Consider the following 20,240-nt stretch of genomic DNA (forward strand, 5'->3'; position numbering starts at 1 on the left):
TATCTTCACTCCCTTGTGTCCCCCATTGCCCTCTGAAGCTGAGAACTACCAGGCAGGACGTAGAGGAGGGCAGATCCACAAGAGTTCTGGAGCCTGGGTTCCGAGTGACCTTGGGAAGCAAACTTGCCCATCAGGAGCATCACTGTGAATGTGAACCAGACGAAACGTAGCCTGTTAGCCGCTGGCTGACACGTGCCAGTTGGTTTGTTACAGTAGGTGGCACTACTCTAAGGGTTACATTCCAAGGGGCTGAGACTGGGGGCTGGAGGAGGGAGTAAATGCTTACGGGTGAGTTAAGAGGCTAGGAAAGAAATACATTTTTTCCTTCTATGGAAAATTCTTTAACACAGGGATTGTAATCTCAAATGCCGGCAACACGAGCCAGATCATGTGATACTAGTAGCTATTAACACCTACGCAACACTTAATATGCGAAAGGCACTGTTCTAAGCACTAACTCATTAGTTTTCACAAATTTGTGGGTAAACTTTTATAATCCCCATTTTGCAGATGAGAAAACTGAGGCCTGCAGGGGTTAAGTAATTTGCCTAAGTGCCCATAGCTAGTAAGTGGCAGAGGCAGGGTGCAAGGCCAGTCAGCCCAGCTCCAGAGTCTTGGTCTGTTCACTACTTTATACACACACCTCTCGCAATGTGAGTGGATAGAGGGATCAGACAAAGTCTGAAGCAATTAGGGAATCATATCCAGACTGAAGAAGTCAGCTCTTCCGCCTGATGACTTCCACATGTATTATAGATTTTCCCATCTTTCAAGAAAAGCCAGAAATCCCGATTTTATATAAAATAGCCTCATTTCAAATTGTTTCCATTTTGTTTTAACCCACTGCAGCCCAAACAAAGTACATCAGGCAGACCGCACGTAGCCTGGGGTTGGCCACTTTCCACCTCTGCTTTCAGAGCAGCTGGACCCAAGGACCACACTGTCTTCTGCTTGTCCATAGGCTCTGGGGAATTCTGGGTCTGGAAGCCAGAAGGGGAGTCAACTCAGCAAACAACAGCTCCTTCAGCCCGCTGATATGAATAATTAATTTCTGTTTTCTCACTGCCAGCCTGCAAAGGTTACCAACAAGCCCAGCATTCAGGAAGCAACTCTGTGCCCTTCTGAGATAAAGAGAACAGGCGTGAGGCGGTCCTAGGGATGCTCAGGGAGCCCCATAACGAAGGCCAGCGTGGTGGCCTGTGTTCAGAGGGAGCCTGTGGATGCCCGTGCAGGCCCGTGTATGTGCTCCCTGCATGGCTGCCACAGCGGGGCTGTCAGAGTCTGCAAGGTTCATCAGAGACATGACACTCTGTGTCTTTCGCTGCTGTCAGCGGGCGAGGGCTCTGAATTCCTCAAGATGCTTTAAAATAAAACAAAAGGGCGCAATTATGCAGCTGAACCAAGGCAAGGCAGCTGCATACAAAGCAGGCCTTTCTCCACAATAGGACCACAACCTCAGCTAGACAGCGCCCAGGTCTCACCTTCCTCCAGGGCTGCAGCTGTGAGGCATCCGTAATTGGATGCTCCACTACTCTGGCTCTTGGATTATTCAAACTGCAGGATTTCCAGAAGCCTCAGGTTTCAGTTAAGGATATGACCAGGCAACAAGATGAGTAAGATACCACTTTTCACCCTTACTGTCTATCTCAGCAACAGACGTGGCTAAACCAGTCCTGTCTGTGACGATAATAAGAAAAGGAACCAATACACACTGTTTACTGTGTGTCAGTGGCTAAGTGCTTTCTATATTGAGTCATTTTATCTTCACACCAACTTAGTTAGGTATTGATATCATATTATTAATCACCCTCAGTCTACAGAGATGGTAACTGAGGTACAAAGAACGTAGGTTAGCTCAGGGTCCCAAAGCAGTTAAGTAGCAGAGCTGGGATTCCAACCCAGGCAATGTGGTCCCAGATAGCTTGCCCTTGACCATCATACCAGTGGCTGTTTACATTTACACAGAGCTTACTGTGTGCCAGGCCATGCCACATGTTTTCCAAAGATCACTCCATTTCATCTCTATAATACCAGGTGAGGTATAATAATCTCCACTGTACAGAAAAGAAAATAGGTTTATAGAAAGTTGAGGTAACTCGGTTAAGGGCACAAAATAAAAAGCAGCCTATAGCCTGGCTCCAAAGCCAGGTTCCTCCGATTCCAAGCCAAGCTCCTAACCATTACTTGGTACAGAGTCCTGGCTCATCTAACTGACTGGTGTTCTTTAAATTAGGGCTGGAAAACCACTTAGTCCAATCACCTTATTTTAGAGATGAGAACCTGCAGCCTGGAGAGAGTAAGTTAGCGAAGAGATGGCGTAGAGTAACTCTGGCCCCAGAAAGAGCTGGGTTCCACTTCTAGTTCTGTCCTTTATTAGCTGTGTGACCTGGGCAAGTGACTCAATGTTTCTAGGCTTCTTACTACAGATTGGGAATAATAATCCTTAGTCTCACGGGGCTGTACTGATTATAATATACGTGTAATATGCACTTTTACTAAATACGTGGCATGGCAAAACCATTTCACTATAGTCAGATATCCCCAAATTATAGACTGATAGTTTCAAATTTTTGTTTATAAGTCTGATTTTTTATGATTTGAATTAAATTATGGTGTAAGTGATGAGTAGGCTGCAAGGATGACCCCCCAAAATCTAATTAATAAAGACCTTGGAAAATGTCAGTGCACTTTTGGAACTTTTTTGAGTGTCACACTCATTCCAAATGTACAAAATCGCCAAGGAAATCACATTTCTCAGAGATGTGGGCAATCAGACATTTAGGCCTTCCACCTTCACAAATAAATATACGACGAGATCAATGACATTGTGGACAAAATAGGTTTCCATGTTTTTTAATTCTAGTATCCTTTTTATTATATTAGTGATTCCATGATTTTGCACCTGGCACCATGGACCATGCAGTAATGGCTTGTCAGGTTCCTTTGCACAAACATCAAGATTGGGATATATGTCTGGTTTCATTTTCGGGGTTCTTATTGTTGGTTGCCATGGCGAGTTGTTTAGCAGGATTCGCCTATGTGACCAGCCCCCTTGAAAGTCTCAAACAGAGTTTCTCAAGGCAAGATATTCCACATATGTTCTAGTAGTTTGCTATTAGAGACAGAACACTCTTATATGGCCTCAGACAAGGAAGGATGCGAAAGGCCTGTGCTGGACCTCTCTGGAGTCTGGTGATACATATATTTTTCTTGCTGCTTTTGCTCTGTATCCTCTGTAAAAAAAATCTTAGCCATGAGTATAATCTGCTATTGAGTCTTATAAATCCTTCTAGCAAATCACTGAATAAAACAATAGTGAAACAATTTAGCCATTTCTAACATTGTTTTTTACATTTTTGAGACCCGCCCTCTCACATACACATACAAACAGCTATGGTTACCACTTGGCCTCAGTGAGATGGGAACTTAGAGGTTTTGAGGAAAATACTTTGATTTCTTAGGCTCAGAAGAGCCACTCTTCTGGATGAATATAAGTTGGGTGTTCGTATTAGTCATGATACACTAGGCAATTCTGCAGTAACAAACAGCACCAAACATTTCAGGGGCTTATAATAACAATGGCCTATTTCTCACTCTAGTACATGTCCTTTGAGAGTTCACTGGGAGCTCTGCTCTGTTTTGCCCTGTCTCCAGGACCCAGCTGACAGAGTGATTGGCAGGTGGGAGGGGCCCTTGTACTGACCTATGTCTTTTTTGTCTTTGTAGGCCCCAGAATGTCATAGTGCCTGGCATATAGAAGGTACTCAATTAATGCTCATGAACACCTGGACATTCATTTCATTACTTGAGTACCTTCTATATGCCAGGGACTATGACATTCTGGGGTTACAAAGACAAAAAAGCCACAGGTCAGTACAAGGGGCCCTCCCACCATGCCAATCACAAGCCCGGAGCAGGAATGAGGAGTGCTGGTAGAACCTCAAGTTTGGGACATTCTGCTCCCTGCCCCAAGTCTAGAAAACACGAACGGTACCGGTAAGACGGAGCCAGAGGAATTAGGCCAGCCCCATTCTGCAGCAATTCAAAGGGCCACCTGGACCATCACGGTGATGGGAAAGCGACTGAAGAAGCGGATGGTCCTTTTATGTGCGTATCTCACCCAAACAAGCCCTGATGTTCCCCAAGAGCTGCTCTAGTTATTTAAAATCACTGCATGTGGCACATTAGAAAAGGAAATGGCGTCACTGGAAGAGAAGCCTAGACTCAAGACAGCCCCGCCTGATGAAATGGTCTGGAATTAGAGAGTGGTGGTGCTTGCACAACTTGGTGAATATACTAAAAACCATGTTTCCCCAAAGATAAGACCTAGCCTTAGCTCTAATGCGTCTTTTGGAGCAAAAATTAATATAATACCTGGTATTGTATTATATTATATTATATTATATTATATTAGACCCAGTCTTATATTGTATAAGACCTGGTCTTATATTATAGTAAAATAAGACCGGGTCTTATATTAATTTTTGCTCCAAAAGACGCATTAGTGCTGATTGTCCGGCGAGGTCTTATTTTCAGGAAAACACGATATACACTTTTAAAAGAGGGTGAATTGTATAGTATGTGAATTATCTCTCAATAAAATTAACTAATTAATTTCTTAAATAGGAGGAAAAAACAACCCTACTACTTCGCTCTAAGCAAATTTGGGCTTGTCAGTGAACCAGTCAGAGACTCAGTTTCCTCACTGCAAAATGAGGATAGTAGTACTTTCCAATTAGAACAGAACAGTAGACTCTTCTGATTATTAAATGTGATAAGGTAGGTTTAAACACTTAACACAGTACCTTGTAGGTAGTAGAAACTAAATACATTCTACTTCCCTTTCCTCCTACGTGCCACTAAAAATTTTAAAACCATCATTTTCTCAGCAGATACATGATATGACACAAGCTAAAGGCAGCCTCCCTTCAGACAGTCTTGTCTCAGGCAGACGGGAGCAAGGATGACATGGGAAGGCAGAAACACAAACCGAAGCTGACGCAGGTTTACTCTGCAGCTATGCAGTGCAGAAACAGCAAGAGCGATTCATGTGCTGTAAATACAGCCACAGAGACAGAGCGGTGGCACGTAAGGCAGGTGGGCACAGAGATTTCTGCTTATCGTTCTAGTTGTGTATGCAAACAGTCCAGTTTCCAAAAGCGTCAAATCTACCCCAATACCTGGAGAAGTCCCTGTGGGTACCCTGAAACCCTAATGTTGGCAGAGACACCATGTATCAAGTCCTTGCTATGACTCCTCAACACCAGCATGAACCCAAACAGAATCGTCCAGCACAGCACCAAGTCAAGGCATTGATATTTTCATTGAGCTTCTCATTTGTGACTATTCCAAAATCAACCAGACACTTACCAAGTGCCTGCCATGTGCTCAGCCCTGTGAGAAATATAGTTGTGAGGGAGAAAAAGAAGCATAAGCCATAATCTCTGCTCTCCGGGAGCCCGCTAACCTCTCCGTTTGGGAGCAGCACTTCACAGTATATATATATGTAAAAGGCATCGTGCCTTGCACGGAGCAGTGCTTCAGTCATTATTTGTTCACTGGTTCAATGACTTAATAGATGGCACAGTAAGACAATTGTGCAAGTGTGGGGCTCCCTCTAAGAACCACAAGATGGGTTGGAGTAGTTGCAAAAGGCTTGTGTCAGAGTCTGCTAGTTGCCTACTCAGTATCAATTCTTCCATTTTCCCTTGTAACAGAGCCCTCTCTTTTATATAAGGTGGCCGTATGCTCAGATAAAATACTACATTTCCCAGCCTCCCTTGTAGCTAGCTAGAGTGGCTAATGAGCAATTGTCGAGAGGCTTCCAGGAAAGTGACTTAAAAGGCAGACCAACAGCTACCACTCATTCTCACGTCTTTCCTCTGTTTCTTTTCATTCATGTCTGAAACATGAGTGTGATGGCTGTATTTCGAGCAGCCATTTTGGACCACGAGGCCACTTTGAGTCAGAAAAACAGAAAGAAAAAAGAAGGCTGAATTACTGATGATGGTGGAGTCCTGGGAGTCCTGGGACTCCACCTGGACTGCTTACTTCTGGAATTCTTTTATGTGAGAGATAAATAAACATCCATCCTGCTTAAGCCACTTTCTGAGGTTTTGTCATCTGCAGCAAACCCATATGTTAAGCAGTACACGTTTCCATGAAAAAGCCAGGCCTTAAAGGAAGGGTTGGCTTTGCGAATGGGCAAATGGATGTAGGAGGGCATCTCAAATGTCAGAAAGAACACAGGAAGAGACACTGGCAGAAATAGCACTGGCTGAACGCAAGTGGGTAGAGAGTAGGAAATAAGAAGAAACCGGATGACAGTTTTATAGATGTTGGAGGAGACAGGGCTTGATTGGGGAAAGACCAGGGACCACAAAGGACCAAGAAAGCTTATTTCCCTCCAAAGCAGCAAAACACCTCTGGACCTGGAGGGAGGTAAGAAAGGAGAGAAAGAGGAAGATGAAGAGGTTTGGGGAACTTCATGATATGGAGAGACGTGACTATGAGCTGCGGCTTGGTTCAGGCAACTGAAAGTTCCTGTACTTAGAACAATAACAATAACACCATCGAAGATTTTTAGATGCCTGCCTGTTGTGCACTTAAATACATTATTTCACTGAAGTGTCACAACACGTCTATGACATAGTCCTATCATTGTCACACCCACTTGGCAGACAAGCAACCTGGAGCTGAGAGAAAGTTAGTAACTTATCCAATGGATGCCTCACAATCTTGCCAGCTGGGGAACATCAAGCCCAATTTTCAGATGCAAAAAGTTTTTGTACCATGATTTCAAAGTCAGGAACATGTATGAAGATCCTGACTTTAAAACATAAAGATCCACAGTCAAATACAGAGTGTCATGCAGGGACTCAGCTCCCGCTCCCCGCACAAGAACACAGGATATGGTGAGGCCAAAAAGGAACACCCACGGAGCCATAGATAGGGGAGTCATACCACTATATTCTCGCTGGTGGCTGGGTTGGAGACACAGGAAACAGGAGCCACACGATCCGCAATCTGCCTTCTGCTTCTCTGTCAACCAACCAACCCCCTAGTGTAGCCATGGCAGTTATATTAGTGGCTGATGGCTAACTGGTTACAGCTGATGGCCATCTAATAACTGAGCCAGCACCTTTCCATGTGAGGCCAAGAGCCTGGAAAAGGCTATCTGGGACTCTGTCCCCACACAGAGCCAATCGCTTTGTGAATAGTTTCTTAGCCAAAAGAAAAACATAGAGTAGAAGAGTGTTCAGGCTTGGTGGCATTTCTTACTTGTAGAGGAGGAATGAATTGTTAAACAAACCCACCTACAGACTCTGGCTGGCTGGTAATGTGCTCATGAAGTGTAGACGGTGTTATGATGGTGGGGGTGAGAGGAGGGGAGAGGCCAGCTTTGAAGAACAAAGCAAACAGTAACGCAATGTCAACGTCAGTTAGAGATGAATCACAGCTAGCCACCAGCTCAAGCGTCTCAAATAGTTTTTTAATATCTCTCCACAACAGGGAATGGAAATAAAAATTACTCTATCACAGCTAAGGCTGAAAATCCAATATTTTGAATTAAGTTAGTCAAACACATCCACTGAACACAAGAAATTCCTTCTGGAGCAAAAAATCTCATTAGTTACTAACGGGAAGGGGAAAAAAACCCATCAGATTACAAATGGACTAGGTAACATGAGTATCTAGCAGGAAATGCATTTCCTGTGAAGATTAGAAATAAAAAGTCTGCATCGGCAGCTTGGCAGAATCTGATGGCTTCTCATATTGAGAATCTAGAATTCTACAGCTGACCCAGAACAGCATTAAATGCTGGAAGTTAAAGAGTGTCCTGTTTGGGACCAGCCCGGTGGCTCAGGCAGTTGGAGCTCCATGCTCCTAACACAGAAGGCTGCTGGTTCGATTCCCACATGGGCCAGTGGGCTCTCAACCAGAAGGTTGCCGGTTCAACTCCCACAAGGGATGGTGGGCAGCACCCCCTGCAACTAACAACAGCAACTGGACCTGGAGCTGAGCTGCGCCCTCCAAAACTAAGGTTGAAAGGACAACAACTTGACTTGGAAAAAGTCCCAGAAATACACACTGTTCCCCAATAAAGTCCTGGTCTTCTTCCCCAATAAAATCTTAAAAAAAAAAAAAAAAAAAAAGAGTGTCAGTTTTACAAGGCTGACCCAAGTACAGACAAGCAGTTTGATTCTGGGTAAATTGGCCTTTCTAAGCCTCAGCACCTTCACCTATAAAATGGGACTAATAATTTCCACCTGCAGAGATGGCTGTGAGGCTTCATGCGATGGTCTGCTGCTCTTGTTACTATGACTGACAGGACTCCTATCTTTGGGGTTCTCTGCTTAAAATCCTAGGAAAGGAAAAGCCATAGGATCCAATGGAAAGAGCCTAGATCCGACTCACAGACCCTGCCTTGAGGGTCATGAGCACGTGAGCTTGAGTTTGCTTTTAAGGACTCCAGGGTCCTTATCTGTCTGGAGAGGGGCAGGATTAGACTAACTGTAAGATCTCTTCCTGTTCTAGGCTCTTGAATGTCATTGAAGTTCTAAGTAACAGTCCTTAGCCGCTCAGTTCGGGATTTATCAAGTTACCTGCTGGAAAAGTGTTTATTTATCTAAAACCTATGGTTTCTACCCCAGAAGCCAAAGAGTCAGTGAGAACTTTAAAGGCAGGTCACCAACTTTTGCAGTCATAGCCCTTAACACAGAGGCATGAAATAAGACCTTGATAAATCCTTGTTGAGTGGGATGGATGGATGGATGATGGATGGATGGTGGATTCCAAGGGCCAGCAAAAATGGAGACTGCTTGTTCTCCACTGAGCAAAGTTTAATGCAAGGAGAAAATGCTATCAATTTAAAATCATAATGATATTGACTTTGTCATCTGAACTAAAACCAGAATATCAGATGAATAGTCACTGCCAGTCAAAAGGATGCCTGACCCTGAAAGCCACCTTTGGGCTTTGCTAGAAGAGAGCACTTTGGTACAAGGAGTGCATGTGTGGCCTAGGGGATGCCACAGGCTACAGAAGGAATGCATAAACCCCAAGAAGGACGTGTCATTCAACCTTTCTAGCAGAGGTGGCCCAGAAGCATGTCAGTGTGAAAGGTAACACACCAAGGCCGCCTCCTGTGGTTATGCATTATGGCTGCCCAAGAGTGCCCAGGTGAGGAGAGGTCTCAGACCCATCAGGTGGTCTGCTCACCTGTGAGGCCAAGTCTACCCAGGAGCCCCATGGGTGGGCAGCAGCCCTGAACGTTGACCTCAGCAGCAGATGCATGGTCTGCTGAGGACTTTAGTGATGAAAACAATAATAATAATAATAACGCACACACACATATACGCTACACAGGTGTGCACTTACTGGCATTGTGTGCCAGATGCTTTGTTAAACGCTTTCAATATTTTATTGTATTCATTCTTAACTGTGCTGAGAGGTAGGTGCTATTATTTGAAAGCACAGGCTCAGGAGCCAGACTGCCTGGGTTCAAATCCTAAGTGCCGCTTATAAGCTGGGTGACCTTGAACAGGGTTATTGAAGTTCTCTGGGCCTCGAGATTCTCATACGTAAAGTGGAAATCATTATAGTGACCGTCTCATACAGCTGTTGTGCGGTATAAATGAGTTCATATGGGTGAAATGCTTAAAACAGCAGCTGGCACAAAGTCAGCCCTCAGTGTTAGCTTTTCTGATCATTCCCATCTAATTGCCAGAGACTGGGGAAAGGTCAGTGGGTTGCCCCTGGCCTCACACCCGGTGTGAGGCAGGGACAGGATACAGACACAGGTATGACTCCATGGCACACATGACCCAACACAGCTGATTCTAGCTCTGCAGCCCCCAACCCCCATCCCATTCACTCCACAACCCTCATCCATGGCAACATAGCTAAGCTACAAGGTGCTCAAAAGAAGATACTAAAAGAATGGGGATTCTAACTTATTTGAACTGGGATTTGGCTGCTATGTGGAGAAACAAAACAAAACAAAACCAATGTGTCTTGGTACAGGGCTCTGCCCCTCCCTCATCTAAGAGAAAACAGCTCTTATCTGAGGCAGGAGCGCCTCTGCCTCTGGACCTTTTAAAAAGAGGTCTCATGTGCTCTCTTTCCTTGAAACCCTGAAAGGCAAAGCCTGAATTGCCCAATAAATCCAACCTTCGGTAAAGGATATCTGAACACAGGAAAATGGCATGATTGCTGATAGAGAGGGAGAAACAACACGAGGGCCAAGCCAGCAAGAGAGCCTCTCTGCCCTGGGTCCTGCCCTGCTGCCTGGAAGGTTCTAGGAAGAGTCGGAGCCAGGAAAAACACATGCATCATAGAAATAAAACCATCTGTGATCCAGAATGATCTAGGAGTGAGAAGCTTTGAAACATCAACTCAAAATAACCTGTAGTCATGGTTAGTAAACACTATGGATATTTGCTATGTGCCAGGACCTGTTCAAAGCCCTTTAGAAATAATATCTCATTTACTCTTCGTATCAACAACATGAGGTAAGCAGAGTTTACTAGCCTCATTTTACAGATGAGAAAACTGAGACGAAGAAAATTCAAATAATTTTTCCCAAGGTCACACAAACAGTCTAGCTTAAGGGCCCACAGTCTTTATCAGCGTTTTCAAAGCTTTTTGTCCAACCCACACCAAGAAACACATTCTACACCAGGATCCATTCTACATCACACATTTATACATAATTGAAACAAAGTTTCTAAACAGAATAATATTCACCATTACCATGTGCAATGCACTCCGATGTTTTCTATCCTGTTCTATCCCATTTAAAAAAATACATCATTCAACTAATATGTATGGAACACCTAATACGTGTTAGACGTTCTTCTAGGCTTTGGCGCTAAGTCAGTGGATGAAACAGACAAAAATCCTTACCCTCTTGGAGCTTGCATTTTACTGGAGGAAAAGAGTAATACGATCCACATGCCAAAATTGTACCATCTGAGGTGGTAATTTGGTCAGTGAGAAGGAGAAAAAGAAAGCAGGGACAGCCAAGGGTGACCAAGGAAGGCCCGACCATGCTTTCATTCCTCACCTCACTGATTTCCGTGGGCTGCTACTCACAGGGTGAAAACACCTGCCCTTAGTCCTTCCACTCTAGTGAGTCTCTGTATGTCTTCCTAGATTGTGTGCCCATGTGCACTTGTATGTGACCACGTGCACCTGTGTGCACATGTGTAGGAGTGTGTGGATGTGTGGGCATACATGTACGCATGTGTATATCCACCCCCATTCACTTCCTTACTAGAGACATTTTGGAGACAGGAGGCAGGGTACCCATATGCAGCTCTGCAGGGGTTCCCCCCAAAGCTTGCCTTGCAAAGAGGTCCTGGAATGGGGCTGGAGATACAGCCTGGGCACGAGTGCCAAACATGTGCCTTGGCTGGAGTCTGCAGTCCAGAAGAAGGAGAATCTTTATCATTGATCCACCCAGAGGGGGCCTTTTGTAAATTGTTAGGTCAGAGGGAACAGAGTTCCTTATCGGCATCAGTATGCAATACGTGCGTAGGAAGAGAGGAGACAGCTCACACAAATAAATCACCCCCTGGGGAAACTCCAGTGCATTGGGCACACCTGGCAAGGTGATTGATGTGGGTCTGAGGGGAGATGGGATTGGAGCCAGCTCTGAAGCACCTCTGGGCCACTTGGGCAGCCTCCATTTGGAACTTGGCACTAGAGTGAAATCTTCAGACTCTTCCTTTAAGTTAAAGGGGCACATCAAAAATGTTACTAGCATGGGTGGCAAAAGCATGAGCTATGGGAAATGCAGCCAATTTCTGCTAATGAATAAGTGTAATTGATCACAACAGATGACTGGATGGATCTTCCAAATGTGCTTTTAGCAAAGCAGACAGTTTTTCATTCAAATGCAAACTTATCCAGACAAGATCTAATAATGGAGATTTTGGAACAATCCCAGCATCAGTGATTTCTTTCTTTTTTTTTCACTTAGTAGGAAAGCATCTGAAGTTCCTGGTCACAGCTTGAACTACCCAGACGCCAAGTTGTGCTTTCCTTATGGCTGAGGAGACCCTGACTGTCCGTCGGGCAGCAAAGGGGCAGTCACAGGTCACCTCACATCACTGTCCTTTCCTCCTCAGCCCCATTCCCACGCCCTGATCTATGAGGAGCTGGGTGGGTGGGAGACAGTCAGTTCCATGCAATCATCCATTTGTTCAAGAAACACTTATTGAACACTTACTACTATGTGCAAGGGGATTCAAAGATGACTAAGACCAGGTCCTGTCCTGGGAAGACAGGGCAGAGGTGAAGGGAAACAACGAAGGAGTGGAAGTCCCAGTAGAGGTCTCTGCTCTCTCCAACAAAGCACTTAATCTTTCTGAGCTTCGGTTTACTCCTTTATCAAATGAAGGCACTGCACAAGGCATGATCTCTAGGCACTAGGCCAGCTTGAAGACTCTATGATGCTAAGCCTTCCCTTCCCACTCAGACTCCTAGGCTCCTAGGAAGCTGACAGATCAAGCACAGCCTTGTAGGAAGGGGGCAGTCAACAAAGGCAGGGGGCCGTGAGGAAAAGGTACATTTTCCCAAAGGGGAGGCTGTTTCAATTTGGCCCAAACACCAAAACAGGCTGGGGAAAAGGAGAGATAAGTTCAGAAAATTAAGTGGAAGATTTAGACTTCCATATAGAGGAATCCAGGGGAAATGGGAAACACTGGAGTTTGTGCAGAGGATACTAGTGCGTATCAGTGCAGGGGCACGGGGCCGGCCCAAAGGAACGTGGGGGACCTGTGGGGGATGGGTTGAAAGGGGCCAGAACGGATAATGTTGCAATAGTCAGAGCAGAAAGGCTGAGGCCTAAGCAAAAGATTCCTCCCACGGTGTAGCCAAGCGCATCATTCCATCACCCTCCTGCCACCGCCACAATGCGTATTTTCAAAAACTCGCCTAAGCTGAAATCTTTAAGGTTGCACTATCTTTTCTTAAGTTCCACAAGTGGCTTCAAGGTAAACACATAAATCTTATCTCCCTTCAAACGAGAAGCCTGAAGTTAAACAGGACCAACAAGGTGTGCCAGGGATGGGGTGCAGGAAGCGGCCAGCAGCCCCCCCAGGATGCGCGAGGCTGGGATCCAGAGAGGGGTGAGCCTACCTGCAGAGCAGCCGTCTTCGTGGTCCGAACTGTTGTGGCTGCAGTCACTGCCCCTCTCCGGCGAGCTATGGCTGGGTGAGTCTCGCTCCGGCACCCACAGGAACCTCTTGCGCCGCCACCGGGGGAGGTGCTCGCGGGCCCCGCGCCGTGGGGGCTCATCCACCGCTAGGGGCGAGCCCCTCCCATCCTTGGCCTCCGACTCCAGCTGCTCCAGGTCGCGGCTCTGGCGCTGCTGCCGCCGGCCCCCAGGGATCAGGTGCATCCAGCGATGGGGGCTGGAGGCCCGCGCCGGCTTTTCGGCCTCATCGCGGGTCCCGAGCCGGCAGGGGGCCACGAGCAAGTGGCCTAGGACAAATTTCTCATTCAAATCCACCATCTCGAAGTCGTGGTCACTGCTGTCGCCCCCATCGTCCGCCCCCGCGGCGTCCGGCTCGCCCTCCTCCGAGCCCCGCCCCTCGCGGGTCCCAGAGGGTAGCTCCTCTCCCGGGGAGCAGGGAATTGTGCCATCGTGACCGGAGGGCTCACAGTCTTCCCGGGGCCTGAAGAGGAGGCGAGGCTGCAGCAGCTGCTGGTGGATCGCGGCGGTCAAGGTGCGCACGGCGCCCCCGGCCCCCGCCGCCCCGGGCCAGGTGGGAAGGTCCAGGTACACGAACGGAGGAGTCTCGGCCTTGGCGGCCACCTCCGGGTCAAGACGCGCGAGATCCAGGGGATCTTCGCCGCCGCCCGCCGAGCCTTTCTCCTCCCGCGGTGGCTGCGCCTGCTCCGGCGCGACGGCCGCCGGCTCCTCCGCCGAAGCTCCCGCGCTGCCGCCGTCTCCGCCCTCCGGGGGCCCGCAGCCGAGCTCCGGCTTCTCCCCGGCCAGGGCTGCCTGCAGGTAGAAGACTTTAAACTTCTCCTCTGCCAACACCTGTTGCAGCCGCTTCAGGTTCAGTTTGCAGCGCTCCAGCTCCCGCTGCATGTCGAGCACTGAGTCCAGCCGCATGACCGGCGCCTCCTCCCCGGGGAACTCGGCCTGCCAGTGGCGCTCAAAGTCCTGGGGGTCCCACATGCCCGGCGCCCCCGCGGGACTCCGGGGCCCAGCTCCTCCGCGCGCAGCGGGCTGGAGTCGTGCCTGGCGCTCTCCCGGGAGCCCGCGCTGGCGCAGTAGCCTGCCCTTCCCTTCGGCCGCAGAAAAGAATGAGAGAAAAAATAAAGTTTTTCCCCTTCCGCCCTCGTGCGGTTTTTTTTTTTTTCCCCCTTCTTGTTCTGGGTTTCGCCTCCCTGACGTAAGCCGCTACCCGCGGCGGAGGCAGGCGTCTGGTGGCCCTTGGTCCGCCCCGGGCAGAACGCGCCGAGCCAGCCGGGTCTGCAGCCCCCACTACCCGGCCGGGTGCCCCGCGGGCTCCGGCGTCTGTAGAGCCGCGGCGGGGGCGGAGCCTCGGTGGCGCCGGGCCAGGCCCTGCGGGCGGGCCTGGGAGCTGCGCTGGCGGCGGGGAGGCTGGGAGAGAGCCGCGGCGGGGCGGGCCTGCGAGGAGTCAACCCAGAGGCGCCGGCCACCCCTGGGGCTGGCCGCTGTGGGCCCCGCTCGCACCTTCCTGGCCAGTCGGGCTGCGCAGCTCCCGCCGCGGCGCGGGCGCCCTGCACCAGCGAGCGGGACTGCGCGGCCCCGAGAAGCAGGAGCCCAGGTGAGGGAGCGCGCAGGGGCTCTTGGGCCACGGGCCAAGCTTCCTCCACCCGGCTCTCCAAGGCCTTCCCTACCCAGGGTCAGGGCGGCGCCTGGGAGCAAGAAGAAAAGGTGGGGCAAAGGCGATGTGGCGCGGCGGCGAGGGCAAGTGTGGACGAGGGTGGTCTGCTGACCCTCGGGGTTGTCATTCGCCAGCATTTATTGAGCACCTTGAACTAACTTGATCAAAATCACGGAGCTATTTAATCCAAAGATGAGGATAAAACTTTGGATTTTCGGAGTCCCTTAAAGCCTTCTCGCCAGTGCTCACTAGAGCTTTACAGGGAAAAATGGACAATTTGACATAGCCAAATGGCTATGCACTCCCTTGTGACTGAATTGAAACATGACAATAGGGGCCTTAGACACTTGGGTGACTAAGAGGACCCTCCAGTCCACCTCCTCTTTGTGGCCTGAACAATTCTCCTACGGAGGAAAAGAAAGGAGGAGCTGGGTACAGGCGCCTGGGCCGGCCCTCGGGGTGGGGTGAATGGGGGGCTCCCGCTTCGCCCTCCACTCCACACCTGGCTGCACCACACTTCTCCAGGGTATTGGGTGAGGTCCTACTGTCTGCAGAGAGAGGTCCTGATAAATTGGCTTGTGCTAGCCGCAAGGGGGAGACCTTCTCTTTGATTCACATTTCCTTCATTTTAAGGATGAGGAAATGGATACTTTAAGAAACTAAGTGATTAGGCAGCTGGAAATTCTTCCTGTCCTCAGTGCCCTTTGGAGACTGACGCTAAACCCCACCACCTTTTCTCTCCAGCTCCCTGCCACGTGCCTCTCACCTGAACCGTCTGCACAGACCATCCTGCTCCAGTTTGCTTTTCAACCTATCCCTCATGGCTGGATCTTGGGAAGCTACCAAGAAGATAGTTCTTAACCACAAATGAGATGGTGCCGTGCTTTTGCTCAAACTCCTTCAGCGACTCCCGATCACCGACAGGATGGAGTCCAGATTCCTCTGCGTGACAGAGGAGGTACTCCCACATTTGGTCTCAACCATCTTCTCGGCCTTCCTCCTGTGCTTTAGCCTTACCAACTCCATGCTGTCCCCAAAGACGGCTCAATTGATGGGTGTCTTTTCCTCTTCCTTGGAACTCCTGTCCGTGTTCATGGGCACAACTCCCTGCTGTCTGGGGTTCTCCAACCCTCTATTAAGACCCAGCTAAAGCAGCCTCACCTTTCTGGCCCCCCTCCCTCTTCTTCGCGTCACCATTCCATCTTGTACACGTCGTTATCTTTGCCCTTGTTCCATTTGCTTATAATTATTAGTGGCATCTTTTGTTTCCCCTACTTTCAGAACCCCTCAAGGGCAGGGATCGTGTCTTCCATTTCTGTACTCCTGTTGCTTCTGGCAGAAAGTGACAGGTAAATGTTGTTGAATGAATGAAATGAAAGGATGAATGGGTGGACAGACAGATGAAGGAATTCCCCATCCTGCGGTTCCTACTTGGCTTCTCCAGCTGTGAATCACTCCAGACTGGGGGCAGATTTGCTTCCCACAGCGGCTTCTCAATTACAGAATTTCTTTCCTTGACAAAGTGTCTGTTTACTCATTTTCCTAATATCCCTTCTTCCTTTTTTAATTCGGTGTGCCACTGGCATGACTCATCACAGTGTTTGTCTTTTCGCCCGACTGCTATGGGGGGAGTGGATATGTTTTCAAATACGTTAATCGAGTATTCCCCAGTTTGTGTGATTTCTCAATTCTTTACCTAGTTCCTCAAGCGTTCTCTCCCACCTTACCTTCATATGTCGAAGAGACAGTCCCTACCTTACCAGAGGCCACCACAATCTCCTTTGTCCCCTGGGAAGGACTGAGGAGCCACCAGTGCCTACAGCAACCAGTGCAAGGTATTCCTTTAGACGAAGTCCATAAGCATCTTGGCCTCTGTTACGATTTCAGAATGAGAAGGGCAGGGATGGATGACCCCAGTCAACAACAGCATATTGATTGGAAGATGTTTCAATATGTATATTTAAATGCACAAAGGAAAAAAACCCTGTAAGTTACTATAAGCATCAATTTCTGAATTTGTAAGTTCCCTGGGAGGATAGTTTCAACTCTGTCCTTTAATTAAAGCAGCAGTATGATTCCCCTTTGGTCCAAGGAAGTTGTTACCAATACCACTAATTTTTTCCACGAGGACCAATATAGCTGGAAACGCCAGCATACATCTTCTATAAACAGATCCCAGGAGCAAACTTCATTGTGTCTAGCTGGTAGATGGTTCGGTTTTATTACTTGGCTATGGGTCATCATGAGGGCAGAGGCAGAGTGGCTGACATTTATTGAGTCCACACTTCTAGTTGTCGTACATTTTTGATCGCATCTAATTCCTCAGAACAACCCTGTCAAGAAGGTATTATTGTTGTCACTTCAGAGAGAGAAAGAGAAATAAAAATCAAAGAGGTCAGAGGTCACACAGTCAATCTGCTGGATTCTAAAGTCCAGTAGCTTTGTAAGGACTTGGCCCAGGCACGTCTGTCATTAGCATTTATTCATTCAATAAATATCTGTTGAGCACCTATTAGGTGCTAGGGCCAGGAAAATAAAGCTTCAACTTTGTAACCTGGCATATCAGAATCTTCACAATGGGTCCTCTCACCTCAGCCTACTTTGCCAACCTCATTTACTGAATTTCTTCTCTTGGTGGCACCCATTCAGCCCCCTGCTCTGAGTCACCCTCTGAGCAGATGCGTTTTATGTCCCATGTCATCTTGAATTTCTGCTGCTGCTGCTGCTGCTGCTGCAGTGGACAGTTTCCATGGGTTGCCGGGGTCTCACATCAAGTGCCAACCCCTACTACTCTCCACTTTTCTGCCGTAGGATTTTTCTCAGTCACAAAGCTCTCAAGGGTGTCCCAGGTGGAAGTTTCTATGGGGGAAGTTAACATCCCCTGAGCATTTCATGGCCAGTGAAATTGGGAGCTGGTTAATAAGTGCCCCAGGTGCCTGTCTTTGAAGGGCGTTTCTGATGCTCAGTGGTCTCCAACAGGAATGAGCCCAGTTATTCACAGTGGTAACCAATCCAAAATGAGCTCTCAACTGGCGTTCCCTGCTTGTCTGTCTCCCTTTCCCTCTCCCTCACTCCTGCTTCCGGGGACAATATCGTGAATAAATTATGTGCAGCAGTTCCTTGTGTCCGTTCCGGCTTTCCTCCTCCGGCTCCTTCCACCAAGACACCCTCCAGCCTCCCTGTGCCCTCTTTGATACAGCCACACAAGGTGCTTCAGCATTCCCCCTGTTACGCCTAGGTCTCTTATGTCTTCCTTTGCCATGTTATTTCCTCCTTTACCTGGTGAGGTCCTTTTTGCCTGTCCAAGCCTCTCTCGCCTATGACTTGCTCTCTGAAGCCTTCCCTTCCCCAAATCCAGATACGCATGCTTATCTACAGAGGGATTTGCCTTGGTCTCAGCACGGGTCACACCACACTATAATTAATTCCACGGCTTTTTTGAGGAAATCCTGGCTCCGGCCAGCTGGCATCTCTTATTCCTCCAACTGCCACAGCTCCTAACATGGTGCCAAACAGAGTCAGTGCCTAGTATGTGTCTACTGAGTGAATGAAGGAATGAATGAATGAATGAATGGTGAATGAGTGACTGAGTATACTCTACCTGGACTCTTTAGGCCTTAACTTCACGCCATTTTAAAGCAGGACCACCCTTACCCAAAGGAAGAGTGGAAAGACATCTCTGAGGTGATGCTGCTGCCAGGAGCTCTGCTTTTTAAAAAATGCCTTTAGATTAACAAGCAGCCTCTATGGAAACACAAATTTTAACTATCAATCAATCATTCACACTTCAGTGTGAACTGCCTTCTCCCTGGCTTTCTTCAGGGTTATCTGAAAGGGCTGGGAGTTTGGACTGGGGAGGAGAATGGAAATAGTGCAGCCAGAAGAAGGAGCATAGCCCGGAAAGGACTGGGCAAGGGTGGGACCTGCAAATTTGAGTGCTGAAGGTGTGAACACAGAAAAAGAGGTCCCTTCCTTTGAGTACCTTTTCCACTAGGCTTGCTTCTTCAAATGCAAAAGTTCTCCTGACTACAAATTAGAATAACCTGGGAGTTATTAAGACTGTCCAGTCTTGAACTTCCTCTAATACCAATTCATTCTGAATCTCAGGAATGGGACCTCACATCAATATGTTATTAATTTTTGGCTTTATTGAGATATAATGCAATAAATTCAGTGGTTTTTAATATGCAGTTGGATAAATTTTGGTAATTGCAAACAGTCATGTAATCGCCACAATAAACAAGATATAAAATAGCTCCATCACCCTAAAAAGTTCCCTCCTGCGCTTTTGCAGTCAATACCTTTTCCTGACTCCCAGTCTCAAGCAACCGTAGTTTCCTATAATTTCTGTCACTATGATTTCGCCTCTTCTAGAATTTTATAGGAATGAATGTAGTCTTTGGTATTTGACTGAGTGCTGAAACTTAGCATACTGTTTTTGAGTTTCATCTATGTTATATGTATTTATATTTCCTTCCTTTCCATCCCCTTCCCCCCAAAGGCAAGAATAGGCCTTTTAATGTACGTTATCACTTTTATCCCTCATCATAGTTCTGTGACAGAAGTATTATTATCATCGTGCAGATAAATAAACTATGGTTTGCTGAAAATAGGAGCATTGGTAAAGATTACATAATTCTTTTCTTTTTATTGCTGAGTAGCATTCCATACTATGAATATACCCCTATTATTTATCCATGCTCCAGTTGATGGACATTTGGGTTGTCTTTGTGTGGACTAAGTTTTCATTTCATAACACCATTTAGAGGGTATGTAATGGTATCTCATTGTGGTTTTAATTTGCATTTCCCTGATGACTAGTGGTGTATAACATCTTTTCAGGTGCTTATTGGCCATTTGTGTTTCTTCTTTGTGAAGCGTCTGTACAAATCTTTTGTTCATTTTTATTGGATGTTTGCCTTATAATTGAGTTGAATAGCTCTTTATATTCTTTATTCAAGCCTTTTGTCAGATATATGTTTTGTAAATGATTTTCTTCTAGTCTGTGGCTTGCCTTTTCATTTTCTTCTCTGTAGCTTTTGAACAGTGAACATTTTTTATTTTGCTGAAGTCCATTTTATTAAGCTTTTAATAGTTTTCACTTTTTGTATTCTGTTTAAGAAATCTTTCCCTAACCCAATGCCACAAAGATTTCTCCTATGTTCTTTTCTAGACATTTGACAGTTTTTTCCATGTGGGTATCCAGTTGTTGAAGCACTAAATTACTTTGGCAGCTTTGTGAAAAATTCAACTAATTATGTAAGTGTGAATCTATTTCTAGATCCTATTCCATTCCATTGATGCATATGTCTGTTCTCATGGCAATACCACTTGTCTCGATTACCATAGTTTTATAGGTCTTAGATCATG

The 20,240-nt window shown here is 47.2% G+C and overlaps 1 protein-coding gene and 1 long non-coding RNA gene across 3 annotated transcripts in view; one reads left to right on the forward strand and one right to left on the reverse strand.

Annotated features, from left to right (window-relative positions):
- ABR (ABR activator of RhoGEF and GTPase) overlaps nucleotides 1-14,406 on the reverse strand; it is a 173,598-nt gene extending 159,192 nt beyond the window's left edge. The window contains exon 1 of one of the 2 annotated variants that reach the window (XM_074320133.2): nucleotides 13,147-14,406. In XM_074320133.2, the coding sequence (XP_074176234.2) occupies nucleotides 13,147-14,194 (1,048 nt within the window). In that variant the 5' untranslated portion in view covers nucleotides 14,195-14,406. The remainder of the gene's footprint in view (nucleotides 1-13,146) is intronic. The other variant, XM_074320134.2, reaches the window with a different exon arrangement.
- A 24-nt stretch (nucleotides 14,407-14,430) lies between these two features.
- On the forward strand, nucleotides 14,431-19,485 carry LOC141568971 (uncharacterized). Its single transcript, XR_016022850.1, has 2 exons — nucleotides 14,431-14,810; nucleotides 15,615-19,485. It is a non-coding gene; the product is annotated as an uncharacterized LOC141568971 (long non-coding RNA).
- Nucleotides 19,486-20,240: the final 755 nt, after the last annotated feature.

Source organism: Rhinolophus sinicus, chromosome 12 (genome assembly GCF_057876585.1).
Source record: "Rhinolophus sinicus isolate RSI-liver-muscle chromosome 12, RSI-T2T, whole genome shotgun sequence".
NCBI classification, from domain to species: domain Eukaryota; kingdom Metazoa; phylum Chordata; class Mammalia; order Chiroptera; family Rhinolophidae; genus Rhinolophus; species Rhinolophus sinicus.